General features: G+C 37.1%; 1 protein-coding gene and 1 non-coding gene across 2 annotated transcripts; both read right to left on the reverse strand.

Moving 5' to 3' along the window:
* Positions 1–3336: 3336 nt before the first annotated feature.
* Positions 3337–6721, reverse strand: LOC107772680 (large ribosomal subunit protein eL14z). Its single transcript, XM_075249115.1, has 5 exons — positions 6590–6721; positions 6364–6465; positions 4256–4385; positions 4018–4130; positions 3337–3570 (listed from the first exon to the last, which is right to left on the reverse strand). Exons 1-5 carry the CDS (start codon positions 6590–6592, stop codon positions 3514–3516), a joined length of 405 nt encoding a protein of 134 aa, XP_075105216.1. The 5' UTR covers positions 6593–6721; the 3' UTR covers positions 3337–3513.
* LOC142179687 (small nucleolar RNA SNORD34) lies at positions 5137–5218 on the reverse strand. The gene has a single exon (XR_012708231.1). It is a non-coding gene; the product is annotated as a small nucleolar RNA SNORD34 (small nucleolar RNA).
* Positions 6722–18642: the final 11921 nt, after the last annotated feature.

Genomic DNA, 18642 nt, shown 5'->3' on the forward strand with positions numbered 1-18642 from the left:
AGCCACACTATACTCCTCAACGGTTGGAATGGGTAAGATTTCTGTGGCGGAAAGTGAAGGGGGAGCTATAGTAGACTCCTTAAAGATCGGTATAGGTAAGACCTCGGTTATATCAAGGTGGCCAGAATGGTCAGAAGAGGTAAAGAAAGGTTTAGACTCAAAAAATGTGACGTCGGAGGACATAAACTACTTACGAAGATCAAGTGAGTAACAACGATATCCCTTCTGAACACGAGAATAACCAAGGAAGACACACTTGAGAGCACGAGGAGCTAACTTATCTTTCCCAGGGGCTAAGTTATGAACGAAACAAGTGCTCCCAAAAACACAAGGGAGAACAGAGTATAAGGGTGACCGGGGAAACAATACTGCATACGGAGTCTGATTCTGGATGGGAGATGAAGGCATCCGATTAACCAAATAACAAGCTGTGAGAACTGCATCGCCCCAAAAATGCAACGGAACATGAGATTCAATGAGAAGTGTGCGAGCAGTCTCAATGATGTGCCTATTCTTTCTCTCTGCAACCCCATTTTGCTATAAGGACAAGAGGTCTGATGAATAATTCCTTGAGAAGTCATAAACTGCTGAAATTGAGAGAATAAATATTCTAAGGCATTATCACTGCAAAAAGTGCGAATGGAAACACCAAATTAATTTTTAATTTCAGCACAAAAATTTTGGAATATAGAAAACAACTCAGAACGATCTTTCATTAAGAAAATCCAAGTACATCTTGAATGATCATCAATGAAACTAACAACATCACGAAATCCCAAGGTTGAATTGACTCTACTAGGACCTCATATATCAGAATGAACAAAAGAAAAAACAGACTCTGCATGACTCTCAACACTAAGAGGAAAGGAGGCTCGGGTATGTTTCCCGAACTGACATGACTCACATTCTAATGTAGATAAACTAGACAAACTAGGCACCATCTTCTGAAGCTTGGATAAACTTGGATGTCCTAAACGTCTGTGAATTAGGTCCGGAGGATCTGTAACTAGACATGCCTTGGAGGAATTGAGTGAGTTAAGGTAGTAAAGGCTTTCTAATTCAAGTCATGTTCCAATCGTCTGTCCCGTACTGCGGTCCTGCATAATAAAAGAATCATCAATAAAATATATACCACAATGGAGGGCACGAGTCAAACGACTAACAGATGCAAGATTAAAAGGACAGCCAGGGACATAAAAGAACGGAATCTAGCATGACAGAGGCTAGGGGATTCGCTTGTCCAACACCTTTTGCTTTAGTTTGAGACCCATTGGCTAAAGTAAAATACGCAATATTTGACAAAAGTGATTTATTATCAGAGATATGATCAGAAGCGGCTGAGTCCAGAACCCATTGTCCAAGAGTACTAGACTGGGAAACACAAGTAAAAGAATTACCAGCAACAGAAGTATCAGTCAACAGAGGCTACTTGTGGAGATGTCTGCTTACTTGCTCGATATTGAAGGAACTCATTATACTCCCCTTCAGATAAAGAAAATCCCTTGTTACATGTAGTCTCGGTCTGAGCAACATAAGCATTTTTGGGTGGGCGGCCATGTAAAGAATAGCACACGTCACGAGTGTGTCCAAGCTTATGACAATAAGAGCACTTGGGTTTAGATCTTCCAAAACGACCTCCTCCTCGTCTATTCTCCATAGTTTGAGATGCCCGATTGTCCACTGACTGGGATACGAGGACAGATGAGTCAAGTGTATGTGATGAGCTCACTGGGTGACTTGGTGCTGCAGCAAGGCGAAGTAATCTAAAGAATAATTCATCAACTGTGGGGACAGTCGGATTAGCCAAAATCTGGTCGCGTGCTGAATCAAGGTCATTAGGGAGTCCTGCGAGTGTAAGAACTAGAAACATCTTCTGTCGTTGCTCTTGTTGCTTTTCAATACTAGTAGAAATTGGCATCAACGTCTCAAATTCTTCCATGACTGCCTGTACTTGTCCCAAGTAAGTAGACATATCCAATTCCTGTTTCTTCAAGCTTGTCATTCGCGATATTACATCATAAAAACGAGATATGTCTAGTGTATAAATTACGAGCCTTTTCCCAAACTAAATAACATGTCTGGAATGGACAGAACAAGGACATCAGCTTGGAATCAATAGATCGCCACAGGATACTACATAACTGAGCATCAACCTTCTCCCAAAGTGTTTTGGCCTTTTCATCACCGTCACTAGCCTTTTTTGTTAAATGATCTTGAACTCCTTGACCTTTACACCACAACTCGATAGACGAAGTTCAAGCTAAGTAGTTTGAACCTCCCATTAAAGGTTTTGAGGTAATCATAATACCGGAACTGCCAGAACCCGAATTTTTAGACCCGAAAGCATCGACTCCCAAAGAAATCGTTGGATTATCACCAAATAACAGAAAGAATCAACTGACAACTCGCTGAAACAGATGAAGAAAACACTGTTTTTGCCGGAAAATTACTGTAGCTGCCGGAAAAAGTCAGTGTAGTCACTGGAAAAACTCAAAGTGGTCGGAATCAAACGAAAAGGGTATGGATAGACTCGAAATTACTAGGCGATCTGACTGTCCTACTGGAAATTTTTCAAAAAATGGCTGGAATAGTGCTCATGCGCAAGGCAGATCTCGCCGGGAAGTTTCTGGCGCGTGGGGGCGCGTGAGTTTTCCGATGGGATTTACTGGGGTTTGATCGCCGGAGCCTGAGGAGTCTTGTGGTGGTGTTGGCTTTTTGCACACATCAACAAAAATTGATGTGATTACGGGCAACCTTCTAAGTCGCCGAAAGTCGCCGAAAAATTGCACGGCGACAAGATCTTTCTTCTTGGAAGTCGCTGAAATGATGCACAACGATAGGTTTCTCACTAAAGCTCTGATATCATGTGAGAATGCACGAGAAAAAATATGATTGATATTATTCTCATATGTTAAACATGATACAATGAGCCCTATATATATATACATAACATATATACTCACATATAGAATTAGGGTTACATAACTATTCTAACAATGATTAATTCAACTAATTTTCAGAGGTTCCAACTATACTATTTCACCTTACAAATGTTTCCAAAAGTTGAATGTTATTCAAAGAAGATTTTATTTTTCAATAATTATTACAGCTGAATGCTTCTAGAAACTAGACAAAATGCAAAGTCCAAATACTACCTTCTCTCAATATTGATTTCCAAAAGTAAACCAACAAAAATCCAAGCACCATATGAGGATCTTTGGACATGTTATCATATGTTTTTGTTAAAAAGACAGCCTCCTGATAAACGATTTTTCAGGATCTTGGGCTAACACACTAATTACTTGTAATAATCTATGACAGACATTTTGAAACAACTCAGCAAGCAATCCTCAGTTCATCATCATAGATTAGAAAGATAATTTCGAAGCAGTCGAAAAAACAAGGAAAAAGAAAAACAGAACAGGGGTTCTTTCATTGAGAATACATTCGCCAAGGTAAAAAAAATGCAACTTCCAAAATTGTTCTAAACCAATGTGGCTACTCAGAAAGTTCTTAAGCCACTGTCTCCTTTTTAAGCTTTGCAAGCTCCTGTCTCACGACACCAGCCCTCTGCAATATCAACACCAGTGAATCAGATTGATACAACCCACAAGGGTAAATTACTTATGCAATTAAAAGTAAGCCAAGTGATATTCGGATTGTTTACACAAGAACATGCATGTTGTTTCAGGAGTATACTTGGCACGAGACTAAGTAAGAAACACATTCTACCACAAGCCTGGCATATGCGTTTAATAAACAAACCCAGTAAAATCCCACAAGCGGGGTCTGGGGAGTGTAGTGTGTACGCAGACCTTACCCCTACCTCGAAGGGGTAGAGAGGATGTTTCCGAAAGACCCTCGGCTGGCATATGCATTTAGTTTTTTTCAATTAATGAAAACCATTCTTTTAACCCTTTCATGTAAACCATATTTCGCATGAAGTCCACTGAGTTATTGGTATGAGTGGGCTAATGCAGTTAGATGAAGTTAACTTGAATACGTATGCAATCGTACCTTGATTTTTGCCAACATAAGCTTAAACCTGTCAAAATCGTTGAGTGAAGCCCTCCTCTTCTGCACTATCAACTTCCTTCCCCATGAACTGGACTCCCACTTGTTCTTCACATCTGAAGGACATAAAGCAAATGAAAATAGTCAACCTTACAAACTTTTCTAACATATAGGATAGACAAAGAACTGCTAAAGTAATATCTGCTCCATATTGTCTAGAAGAGAAAATATAGCCACTCACCGGCAGCCTCCATAGCAGCAACCAGGGTCTTCTTCTTTGGAATCCTTTTGATGTCGATTTTGATGTCTGTGAGTGAAAGCCTCTTGAAGTTTATCTGGCTCCTTACCATGTCAGGAGCATCAACAAGAGCCTATCAATTTAAAGAGATAGCAAAATTATTAGGATAGATAATATTCATATTTTCATCATATTTTCCAAAGTTAATTTATCTATCAATTAAGCACCAGCTACCATCTGTCCAAATTAAAACTAAACTCAACAAATCAAGAAGCAATTGAGACTTTTCTTTTAACTGTTGAGATTGAGTAAGCATGAAATAACATAAAAAATAGAAAGAGGCAAGAAGTCTATGTCTGAATGGTTCCTTAAGAAAATAAGACGTGCCTTTGGGGGTATGAAAAAACTTCATCAGAAAACTAGTTTAGGACAAGTAAACAAAGGCATTTTCACATTTGGGTACCAAACCGTGCCCCACATAGCAAAATTTCGCTCTTACATTAACACAGTAACAGATATAATCACTGGACCTATCAATGGAGAGTTCAACAGCCGTTTAGAGGCAAAGGTTCATCACTTTTCTTGATTTTCTCATATTTGAAAAGTAAAGTTTCACTTCCCGGAATATCCACACCTCAATCCAAAAGGAGCATAGTCGTATATGCTATACTACCGGATGGTAAATGTACAAGGTTGTAACAGAAAACAGAGCCAACATCATTACAACAATGACACTCACTTTCATTAAATCGACAGAACTTAATGATACAAGGATGCACTTGAACTGCTTTGGCAACAACGACAGATATTCAATAATAAAATGGTCAGGGAGGCAGGAGCTTCTAGTTACACAGTTACATATTACTCTTCTCGAATCCATAATACAAGGCCTCAGACAATATTGCTCAATCAAGTTAATATGATCAGACAATGTCGGCATATTATCATATTCCATCATAGGCCATATACAGATCCTTCATTAAAACTGACAAAATAAAAGACAAATCTAACCTATTGTTCCCAAAGACAGTGACTAGGCACCAGCAGTTCCCCATAAAAATTGCATCTTTGCTAAGACCAAGCGATTAAGCTATCAACTATACTCAATCCCAAGATAGCTGGGAAACACCATATGAATCCTCTATATCAGTTCACCCTATTCCGTCATAAGTCTTGAGCATATCATTCAAAAATAGCTAAGATGTAGCACCCAAGGGTGTGGCCTAACCGTCAATGATGTGGGTAAAAACATTGGAGATCAAGCTTCAAATCTTGGTCTCCATATGAATTTTCTATATCAGTTTGCCCTATTCCATCATAAGTCTTGAGCCTATCATTTATAAATAGCTAAGATATAACATCCAAGGGTGTGGCCTAGCCGTCAATGAAGTGGGTAAAAACTTTGGAGACCAAGGTTCAAATCAAGTAACAGTGACAGAAAATGCTAGGTGACTTCTTCACATCTACCTAAGCCTAGGTGGACATAGATAGCGGGTAAATGGGAGGTGGCAGTTACCCAGTGGAATAGTCAAGGTGTGCAACTAGAAAGTAAAAGGGCAGCCTAGTGCATAAAGCATCCTGCATTTGCAGGAGGGTCCGGGGAAAGGCCGCACCCAAAGAAGTGTGACCTACCCTGATGCAAACACCCCTAACCTATAGGTCACATAGACACAACTTTTGCTCCATGGCTCCCCTTTTTCAAACAGCTAGAAAGTAAAAAGGCTAAAAATAAAATCCAACTTTGCCCCAAAAAACATGAGCAGAATAATTCCAAAGTCCAAACAACAAAAATTGCATCCGTGCTAAATCAATCATTCAGTCAACTACACCTAAAGCCAAAGTAGTTTGAGTCAGCTACATGAATCCTCCATATCCATACTGGAAGCTGAGTTGGAAATCTTAAAACAGCTCAAACAAACATACGTTAGCAAAAACTCAAAAAAAATGAGTCTGCAAACTCAATTGTTGCAAACTTCCCAAAAAAAGGCACCTCAAGGTTCACTAAATCACAAATTTAAACTACAATAAGTCTCTAAAAAGACTACTTAAACTCTAAACATAAACATTCAGCTAAAATCAAGTAACAAAACTGAAAACGTAATCAAATGTACCCTATTTTGGTCGATGACGTCAACAATGACGACAAGCTTCCCATAGTCTTTCCCGTAGTTAACGAGCGCAACTCTTCCGATTTCAACGAACCTCTTGAACGGCTAAACAATAAAATCAAACAATATTTTTCAAATTTCAAAAAATAAAATCAAAGTAATGAAAAATGCATAAATGTGAAGAAGTGAACTAGAGAAGTTGAATGACAGAAAATTTAGAGAAATTCACCATTTTCAGTGATCTGAAGGAGTTGTGAAGCTGCGGAGAAGAGCGAGAGGTAAAAGGATAAGGTGTAGGGCTTACGATGAAGGGATATAGTTCTAGGGTTTTTGTGGCTTCGGGTAATGGGCTACTGCAGTGTCATATCAAATGGGCTTAGGCCCAGATTGATGAACCCCCATTGATAGAAAATGATGAAATAGCACGGTCTAGCCAGTTTTCGGACTGATAATTGAAAAATAGTCAGCATTTGCAAAGTTATTAAAAATTATTCACTATTTTGAAGTTCCAACACAATAAACTGGAGACCAATGCACTTGTGTATGAACTTCCAACATAATATATTGGAGATTGGAGCACATGTGTATGAACTTCCAGCATATTATGCTGGACCAGTATATTATACTGTAATATTTTTCGAATTTCGAACAATGCTTTCGCTCAGATTTATCTTTACATGAAAAGTGGCTAAAATTCGATTACTTTTGAAACTGTGGCTATTTTTCAATTACCACTTGTAAATCTGACTATATTTGAATTTCATCCATCGAAAATTGGTAAAATGACACTATATAGTATATTTTTTTATATTTTATACATAAAAAATTATACAAATTTTATATACTTTTGCGGCTATCAAATGCAAATAGTTCCGATCACAAGCTAAAAATGATCTTTGCCTATAAAATTAGGCGAAGCGCATAAATAGTCATTTTTAGGATCGCTTTTTAAAATATAACTAAATTAACTTTTAGAATCAAGTTCCATACCTAATTGTCAAAATTAAATAGTTTGAAATATTTGGGTGGAAATTAAGCTTTGATAGTTCACAACTTAACATTTTTTTGTGGAAGTTGAACTTTTTATCTCGTGGTATGAACTATGAAGTGAGAGTCGATAAGACATTTGATCCACCTAATTAAACTTAAAATATATTGTAAAGCTAATTATATTTTAAATAAAGTACCTAAAATGACTACCTTGTGTTATTTCTAGATTATATGTGTAAGAAATGAATAGGCTTGGTCATGCACATATGGGTTGCTTGAGCACTTGAGCTCATGGACCAATTAACATACCCTAGCCTAACCTAGCCCAATAAGGACGGGTCAAACTGTACAGAAAGGAAGCGAAAAAAATGAAGATTTTTCTATAAATACTATAGTTTAGAGCCTAATTACCATACTTAACTATAGTTTGCTATTTGTAATTAATGTATCAATTTTGTTGTGTCAAATGCATACAACCAAACTCAAATTGCGTTATATCATCGGCTGCCAAGTAGTATGAATGAATACAATTTTGATAGAAAAGTTGTATCAATTGTATCCGTTCGCGCATAATGGTTGTATCAATGAATACAATTTTGACGAAAGCTGCATCAGTTGTATTCGTTCGCACATAATGGATGTATAATGAATAAAATTTTGATGGAAAAACTATATCATCTATATTCGTTCGTACATAATGGTTGTATCAATGAATACAATTTTAATGAAAAAAGCTCTATCAACTATATTTGCATTAAAAAGAAAAAATACACTCGAATCCGGCCAAATCTGAGACGCCAAATTTGAGAAATAAAATTACAAAATATGCTCAAAAGAAAAATACATTGTATTTACACTTAAAATAGAGAATACATACAATAATACATTATATTTGCACTAAATGTATTTTTTGGCGCTTAACTTGTGGCTCACCAAAAAAAATCTATCGAATTTTCGGAATAATAATGTCAAAAGATAGATCCGCACAAGATATATCCTTTCATGTATGTTTCATGGGGTAAAAGTGATAACTCAATGAATCTGAGAAATAAAATCTTGATTTTTCTTAGTTTTTCTCAGATCTACGAAGTACTATGAGGAACTGAAAGAAATGGTTTTGTGGATTCATGTAGAAAAGGATGAGAGAAATATATGATAAAATTTTGGGATCATTTGGAGACAGTCGCCCGGAGGCCGCGATCTAGTAGCGGCGACAAAGAGGTTTTGGGAGAGAAGATGGTTCTTAAGGTTGTTAGAAGGAGGTAAAGACTTGAAAATTGTGTGTGAATATTAAATTTACTATAAAATATAAGTGTTAGCTATGTATTGTAATTATTTCAAATTATAGTTATGGATGGTAAATACCTAGTCGATGTTAGTTATACCATGTAAAAGTTTCCTCCCGAAAATACATTCCCTCTTCTCCTGGCCCTATAAAACCAGACATTGAATTCCTACGGACTCATCATTGCCTAGGGCTTTCGAATCAAAGCATGGGCATTTGCAATTGAGATATAGTAATAGATCGTCAATTGAAGAGACAACTGCAACCACTACTTCGACTCATTTTATGAAGCTATGAAATCCATATAACTTTATCAATTCCAACGCAACTTACCTATTTAGAGGTGACATGACGAATTATGCCAGCTATATCTTGTATCTTTTCTAATTAGTTTTTGGTAACAAAGGTATTTACGAGAAATGATATTTCCTAATAATTATTGATGAACCCATTTTTTTAGGGTTATAATATATTCTAATATTTACAATCACAATAATTGTAAGTTAACTCTAAATATAATTTTATTATTAAAGAAAGTGGTGTACAAAGTCTACCAAGCGATTGTTGTGAGGGGATCTTCTATTTTTTTCTAGTTAAATGCATAATTTTCTTTCTATTTTTTATAAAAACTTACACGTGTCACTTTGTTATTTGTTACTTTACTACATCACTCGTGCTTGAAGCACACGTAGAGGTCTGTCGGACTGATATGTGCATGAGGTACATTTATGGCTACTTGAGGTATCAACTTGACCATTAGGTAAGTTTAAGTGTTAAACTGATAATTAGGTTAAGTTTGAGTGTTTATTTATGCATTTTTTCAATATTTAATTATTTTAACGCAAACTCAAAGCTATTGTTGTGCGCTTTAATTTTTTTTCTGTAGACTTCTGCTTAACTCGATAGACCCATTTGCAGCCAACATCACTAACACCAAATGGACGAGGAACAAGAGATCGCGTCTAGTTTGCAAGTAGGGCATTGAACTCTTCTGCCATAGCACTTCGCCATCTAGCATCCTTAGCTGCAGAGCTATGACAAGTAGGCTCAATAGGCAAATTAGTCAAAGACATAGAATTAAGAGCATACTTAAGATTTGGTTTAACCGCACCACTCTTAGATCGAGTAATCATGGGATGAGCGGAATCAGAGATTGAAATTGATGGCTTAATAGTGAAGGTGAATATAGGACATGAGTCAGTACTAGACAATGGCAAGGACGAGGAGTCTAAGTGTTTAAGAAAAATTAGAATTTCAGACAAAGCTTATTTTTAGAAGAACTCCAGTTATTGATAATCAAGTAGGAAAAGAAATAATTGGAGTAAATAATAGCTGAATGGAAAGCAAAGTAAATCAGTATATTCCAATAGTATTTCGTGCCCTAACAAATATTCATTCCTCGCATTTTATAGCTATTTCTAAGTAATACGTTTTTCTCCTTTTATAATGGTGTCATTATGGTCAATTAATGGCATTTAATGTAACGTTCGTAACTGATTCAATACAGATTCTATAACGTTTCCCGTAATTAAAGCCTATTAATTACCAATAATATGTATCCATACCCCTTTTGTTATTTAGGTTCATTCTTCTGCTGCCTCTTCAGAATATCAAGAGGTTCGAGCACCTATCCCTTCTGGCTTTCTTGGATATTTGCTCGTGCCTCTTCAACTATTATTCGCCAACTGTCATTTTTTTACCAATCCATGTGTCAAGACATGTCACCGCATAATTAATTTGATACATGAACTTGAATTTTTCCAATATAGATAGTCCCCCCACTTGCCATTTATTCATCAATAGAATATTTGGGAAGTGGATCTCATTAAAGTGAGAATTTTTGTCGCCATTATACCTTCTCTGGAACTGACGCTTCATATGTCACTTCTATTTAATGCTCGTAACGTGTGGCGTATTATGATTGGTTCTGCAACTTTTCAGCGTCTTTTAGGGCTTTTTTGCGGCTTCATCAATTACGAAGCGACAGTCTCCATCATGACGTTTCCATCATTACACCTTTTCTTTGACGGTTACTTCTAAGTATAAATATAGCTTTTATCTTTGTCTTTCTCATAAAAAGTTTCATATCTTAGAATATTCACTCTTGTTTTCTTCGTCCTCGTACTGCCATGTTTTTTTCAAACCCTAATCCTCAAAGAGTCCCCATTGTTGATGATCTTCCTCTTGCTCCTGTTAGAAGCAGAAGAGGAGGAAGACTTCGTAATTTAGGGTGTTCATCTATACGGGGTACTTTTTTATCTCTGACTCCTCCCTCTATAACTAGGGGTTCTCTTTCTCATAGACCTTCATCTAGAAGTAAAGATTCTAATAGACCCATTCGTGATCCTTTGGTAGATGAAATTGTCCCTACTGAACTATCTTTTTACACTGATAGAGAATCGATTAGAAAGCAAGTTTCTTCTATGTCTTCTTTAGATCGTGCTGATATTTATCCTTCTCAAATCACCGAAGGTCTGATCTCTGTTGTTCGAAGGGATTGCCGTTGGAGACCTGATTTCCCTATTATAATTCCTAATGCGAACCAAAGAATTACATCTTACTTGACTGGGTTTTCTGTTGTGTATACATACCCCTTTGCGCTGAATTTTAAACCCCCCATTGATCCTGTTATCATTGAATTCTATCATTTTTTCGACATTTGTCTAGGATAGATTGGCCCCATTGTGTGGAGGGTTGTTGCTTGTTTAAGACATTTAACAAGGTTGGCTAATTTGCCTTTTACTTTCTTTCATTTGATCCACTCTACTCCCATAAAATTTTCCGTCATGGGATTTTCACTTTAGTGGCGAGAAGTAAGAGAGTGTTAGTTAGCCCAGAGGATGATAAGGATAGTGGCTGGTATGCTAGGTTTGTTGTTGCCCCCACTGTTGATTTAGTGGGCGAAGAAAATGTTCCATTTTCTGAAAAGTGGAATTTTGCGCGTAAGTTTTCATTTTACAACTTTCTCTATCTTTTCCCTTTATTTTTCCCGCTACTGTTTAACTCTTTCTCTTTTCCAGCAACCATGAGAACTGTTGATGAGATTCCCAATTTCCGTGGTTGGGTAGGAAAGTTATTGAAGGTTGCTCTAATGGAAGGTAGATCTTGGAAAAAACTTTCGCATAGGTTTGGTTGGAAGGTTAAAACTCATGGTGAGTGTTTTACTTATCTCCTTTTCACATTTTCATTCACATTTCCTTTAGAATTTGTTTTGACCCTTCTTTTTATCAGGATTTCCCATTCATGGTGTAAGTGTTGATGCTGTCGTGGCTTCCAGAGTTTTTTTGGAGAGAGATCAAGAGATAATCTTGAGTTCTTCATCGAAAGGAAGGCTGATACAACCCAGGATTCTGAAGAAGAGGAGGAACAGGATGGAGGTTACTTGATTAAAAGGCCACGAGCCAGAAAATGTGTTTTCTCTGATGATGAAGCGACTCCTACCTATTCTGTTACCATAATCGAGGCTGTTGAAGCCACCTTGGTGAGCTCTAATGATGATACTCCTGCGGCAACTCGTGGCTCTAATGAACAACTTTTTTCTCGTGGGTTTGATAGCGGAAATTTGGATTTGGTTTCCGATTAAGTACCCCTTGCCTCTTTTACCATGCATGTTCCTGTGGCATGTTCTTTTCTAGTTGTGGCCGCTACTGTAAATGCTCCGCCCCAAATTATTATGACTTCCTCTACAGTCCCTCCTACTACCGTTCTTCGTACTGAGGTTGGTTATTCGAGTAGAAGTGGTGCGATGAAACATATTACCATTGAGGTCCCTGCCGATAGTAATCTTTTGAAAAAGTCAGGTCGGGCTAATGTATGGTTGAAATCTCTAATCGGTCCAGTTGAGAAATCCAAGCTCGAGAGTCATAGCTCTTTGACTTGGATGAATGACATAGTGCAATCATCATTAAACGTACTTGCTTTTTTTATACTTTATTCCATCCTTCTTTTATTTAGGTTCTTACCTTTTTCTTCTTTTTTAGATCAATCTTATTGGCACAGAGATGATGAAGAGGGTTTCTCATATGGAGCAGTTAATGTATGATTATCAGATTGAAGCAGACAACTGGAAAGAACAATACGAAAGCCTTCAACTTGATATGGAAATGTTAGAAGAAAACAAATGCACCTTAGAGCATCAGTTGAAAGTTTTGACTTCAGAGTTAGCAGTTGAGAAGGCTTCCTCAAATCAAGCTGATAAAGATAAAAATCTCCTCGAGACATCATTTTCTGAGCAACTCTCCAAAGCTAGTGAAGATATTAGAGGGTTGAAGGCATTGCTAAATGAGAAAGAGGTTTACGACGGTGAACTTGTTCCAACACTTACCCAGACCCAAGAAGATCTTTGTGAGCCTTCTGATAAGGTCAGATTTTTAGAAAGTTCACTTGCCCCTCTGCAGTCTTCTTATGACGCTGCTTTGGCCGAGAAAGAAAAGCTTAAAAATGAGATTGACCAATGGGAGAGACATTATGAGACTCTTGAGGACAAGACAACCATTGAAGTGAGTTGGGTTATTCTAAACACACGCCATGATACCCTTGTGGAGGCTAGCCAAGAGGGTTTTAACTTGGATACTGAGTTAGCCAAGGTAACGGAGACCATTGAAAAAACTCAGCAAGACCAAGATTTCCATTCTCTCATGGCTGATACTCCTGAGCATGTTGAAGATGATATAACTACGGTGAATGCCCCAGCTTCTTCAAGTCAATTCGAACCTTCTACTGCTAACGATACCGCTTTAGATTCTTGTTCTGCCCCTTAGCGAATGTTTATGAAGTGTTACTCTTTTTTTTGTTCTTGGTGGTTCTACCCCTGGTCCTATTTGGGGGTTTAGTTTTTGGAAATGACAAGTCCCTAGACCTTTTCGGGGTATTTTGTAAAAATGTCAATCAGTTTATGACTAAGTTCATACATAGTCTAAACTTAATATTATGAAGTTTTTTGTTTTACCTTAATTGTCTTGAGCTTCTGTTTTGCTCTTTTTTGCCTTTATACTCATGGTCTTGCTTGTTAATTCGTGGGTTTTTGTCTTACCCTTTTTGCATTTAAAAAAAAATGCTTTGTTAACTTCATGGATATCTGAATCAAATATGAATTTATAAAAGATGGCCCTTTTATAATCGACACCTAATGATGAAGATATCTCAACTTCATAACGGTGTAAATATACGAAAAAAGAAATAGGAACACACATGTTTCTTGAAATAACATTGATAAAGTTTTCATCTGAACTTTGTCAAGTTTAAGTAACACCTTACATATATTTAAGTATCTTTTATAACTTTTTTATAACTGTTTTCTTTACAACAGATTTGCAAAAAAGGAAAGAAAATCCAAGGTTTTTTTATAAACCATGGCTAAACATTGCCTTTAACCTAGACATCATAAGATTTTGAAATCTATATGAAGGTTTTTTGACTGGCTTGTATTATTGGCTCGTGAATTTGCTCTGAACTTGGTACGTTTGATGAGTAGACTTTTGGATTTGACTTGAATTTAGTCTTCTTTGCCTTCTTTATACATATATCATATGTATATTATATAGTCCCCAAGTGTTTGAGCTTTGAGGTATGAAATCTAGAGCACTTGACTATTCCTTCCATGCAGTCCTTTTTCCCGAAAAGGAAAAACATACGGGACTCGGAGGTACGATTTTAGATGAAGACTGCTTAACCCATTTAAATTTCTATCAGAATAGTTATAACCCTAGACCGGAAATTATATTTTTTCCACGTGTCTTGCAGGTCGTAATTCATCATTTAGTGCGGGCTAACTTTTTATCTAAAATCGTTAGTAAAATTTTAGCAATTCAAAAATAAAAGTTTAAAATGAGGGTACCTGCCTGTGGGTATTTCCTTTCCTTAGAAATAGTATCTTTTCATATGAACAACATTCCAAATGTGAAGGTAGAATCTTGCCATCCATTGTTTCCAGTTCGTATGCTCCTTTTCCTGCAATACCATGAATCTTATAAGGTCCTTCCCAAGCTGGGCTTAATTTTCCTGCATTAGCTGCCCTTGTTGATTGGAAAACTTTCTTGAGTACGAAGTCCCCAATCTTGAAGTATCTGAGACGAGCTTTCCGATTATAGTATCGTTCCATAACTTATTTTTACGTTGTCATCCTTATTAATGCAGCTTCCCTCCTTTCTTCAAGTAAATCCAGGTTTACTCGCATTTCTTCTTCATTCGACTCCTTGGCTGCTTGTGTATATATTGTGCTTGGCTCCCCTATCTTGACTGGGATTAAGGATTCAGCTTCGTATATAAGTGAGAATGGTGTTTCCCCCGTACTTGTTTTTACGGTTGTGCGATAAGACCACAAGACTCCAGGTAACACCTCTGGCCAATTACCTTTAGATTCCTCCAACCTTTTCTTCAAATTATTGATAATAACTTTATTCATTAATTTAGCTTGTCCATTACCCACCGTAGCATTGAAGTAATCCTCCTAATTTGCCAACTCTGAAAAATACTGTGATTTGCGTGCCTATAAATTGCGAGCCGTTATCATATACCATTTCCTTTGGTACACCAAATCGGCATATGATGCTTCGCCAAATGAAATCTCTGACCTCTTTTTCTCGTACCTATTTAAAAGCTCTTGCTTCTACCCACTTAGTAAAGTAATCAGTGAGTACTAGTAAAAATCTTACCTTGCCTTTGGCTTGTGGTAGAGGACCCACGATATCCATCCCCCACTTCATAAAAGGCCACGGTGCAATGACTGGATGCAATAATTCAGCATGTCTATATATGTTGTTATCGTATCTTTGACACTTGTCACATTTAGCCACAAAATTTTCTGCGTCTTCTTCCATTTTGGGCCAATAATAACCGACTCTAATCATAGTTTTTACTAAGGATCTTCCTCCTGCGTGATTTCCACAATGTCCCTCGTGTATTTCTCTCATCACATACTCTGTTTGAGAAGGTCCAAGGCATCTTGCTAGGGGACCACCAAACATATTGCGATAAAGATTGCCTTGCTTTAAACAGTATCGAGCAGCTTTTTGCGTAGTTCTTGAGCCTTTTTCTTATCTTCATGTACAATTCCATACAGCAAAAAAGTGACAATCTCGTTCCTCCAATCCCAAGTTAAATTATTGAAATTTATCTCGTTTTTGTCTTGATCAAGTACTGAATGAAATAAATGAATTACAGAAGCATTTCCATCATCATTTGTCACTTCTATCGCAGATGTAAGATTAGCTAGGGCGTATGCCTCGACAATTTCCTCTCTTAGTATCTGCACGACTTTCTAGGTTTGGAATTGCCTAACCATATCACGTGCCTTTTCCAGGTATTGCTGCATTCTTGCCTCTCTGGCTGTATAAGTCCCCAGCATTTGGTTAACTACGAGCTGTGAATTGCTTTTAATTACGATATGTTCTATGACAAGCTCGCGTGCCAGTTCTAAACCTGTAATCACAGCTTCATACTTTGCCTCATTGTTAAAAATAGGGTGACATTTTATGGCTTGTCGGATGGTTTCTCCCATAGGTGGTACCAAGACAATACCTAGACCTGCCCCTTTCACATTCGATGAACCATCAGTAAATAAAGTCCAAGTTTCTGGATTAGACCCATTGAATACCTGTAGTTCTTTTTCTGCTTCTAGTTGCATCCCTTGGCTAAAATCTGCCACAAAATCTGCTAACACTTGTGACTTTATTGCAGTTCTAGGTTGATACGTAATGACATATTCACTTAGCTCTATGGCCATTTGGCTAAGCTACCTGATAACTCCTGTTTATGTAATATATTATGTAGGGGATAGGCAGTTACTATAGAGATGGGATGACATTGAAAATGAGTTCTTAACTTCCTAAATGCCATGATTAATGCAAGTGCAAGTTTTTCTAGATGAGAATACCGAGTCTCAGCATCTAATAATGACTTGCTAACATAATAAATTGGATATTGTTTACCTTGGTCTTCACGAACTAAAACAACACTCACCTCTACCTCTGAAACAACAAGGTAGATGAGTAGTTTCTCCCCATCTTTTGGTTTCACAAGCAATGGTGGATTTGACAAGTATACTTTCAAATTTTTAAGTGCTTGTTGATATTCCTCAGACCATTCGAACTGATCCTACTTTTTTAGAGCTGAAAAGAACCTAAAACATTTTTCTGACGATTTGGAAATAAATCTTCCCAAGGCTGCTATTTTTTCCCTTAGTCTTTGTACCTCTTTTTTACTTGTAAGTGTATCGAGAATTTCCTCAATAGCTTTAATCTACGCGGGATTTACTTCAATGACACAGTTAGAAACAAAAAATCCCAAAAACTTAGCTGACGAAACGCCAAATGCACATTTCTCAGGGTTTAGATTCATGTTAAATTTACGAAGAATCGGATATGTATTAGACAAATGTTGGATATGATCCCTTGCTTATTGTGACTTGACCAGTATATCATCTATATAGACTTCCATGTTTTTCCCTAAATACTCTTGAAACATTTTGGTCACCAACCTTTGATATGTGGCTCTAGCATTTTTGAGACCAAATGGCATTACTTTGTAACCGTAATTCCCTCTATCTGTTAAAAGGAAGTTTTTTCCTCATCTATGGGATCCATTTTGTTTTGGTTATACCCTGAATATGCATCTAAAAAACTTAACAATTCATGTCCTGCAGTAGCATCAATTAGTTGATCTATATGCGGTAATGGAAAAGAATCTTTAGGACAAGCTTTGTATAGGTCAGTATAATATACACAAACTCGTCACTTACCATTCTTTTTAGGTGCTACTACAGTATTAACTAACCAATTTGTATATTTTACCTCGCGGATAGACCCAATTTTTAAAAGTTTTTGTACCTCATCTTGAATCACCTGATTTTTGAAAGATCCTTGTTTTTTTTTCTTTTGTTTGACAGGTGGATATGATGGATCTTCATTTAACTTGTGAGTCATCACTTCTGGAGGTATTCCTGTCATATCATAGCCCAAAAATTGAGTCAACTTACCTTTCATTTCGTGGCTTAGGTTGGCCACAATGTAGACTTCCCTTTCAGGCCAAGGTGCGAATAGTTCTACAGCTTCCAATTCTTCAATCGTCATTTTGATGTTTTCATTTTCCTCTGGTTCTTGGATGGAATCGGGCCTTGAGTCTACATTTGTTCCCCTATGTTCAGTTGAGGCTTGTGTTGCAGCTCCCTCAACTGGATTCTGTGATTGCTATTTTTCTTTATCTTTTGCGCTTGAATCTACTACGGAGTTAATGCTCCTAGTTGTTTGCTGATCGCCACGGATTTGTCATATTCCCCATTGTGAAGGGAATTTAATAACTTTATGCAAGGTAGATGGCACATCATCCATTTCGTGAATCCATGGTCTACCGAGAATCATATTGTAAGCCATGTCTATGTTTACCACCTGAAATTTTGTGTCTTTGACAACTCCTTCTGCGAATGTGGTGAGTATTATCTCCCCTTTTGTTACGACGCTCAAGTTGTCGAAACTAGATAAGGTATGCACCTTGGGTATCAACTTATCTTTAACTTGCATTTCGTTTACCACTCTTAGCAAAATGTTGTTCGCGGAGCTACCTGGATCAATCAAAACTCATTTCACATTAGTGTCATGTACAAGTAAAGATATTACCAATGCATCGTTGTGTGGGATTAGTACACCATCTACATCTGCATCATCAAATGTAATACTATCTTCTTCCAAAACATGTCGAACTCGCTTCCCGTGTGTGACTGTAATTTTTGAAATTTTATTGGCTGTCGTATATGTCACGCCATAAATTTCTTCTCCTACGCTTATAACATTAATAGTCCTTTTTGGTAAAGGAGGTTTAGGGGGCTCCCACCTGTTTTTCATATACGCTTGCTTACCTTTTTCACTAAACAATTTGGTTAGATATCCTTGCTTTAACAAATTGTCAACTTCACCTTGTAGTAATCTACAATCCGTCATTTTGTGACCATGATCGTTATGAAACTTGCACCAAAAATCAGGATTTCGCCTGTTCGGGTTTGATCTCATTTCCTT

Source organism: Nicotiana tabacum, chromosome 3, assembly GCF_000715075.1.
Source record: "Nicotiana tabacum cultivar K326 chromosome 3, ASM71507v2, whole genome shotgun sequence".
Lineage (NCBI taxonomy): Eukaryota > Viridiplantae > Streptophyta > Magnoliopsida > Solanales > Solanaceae > Nicotiana > Nicotiana tabacum.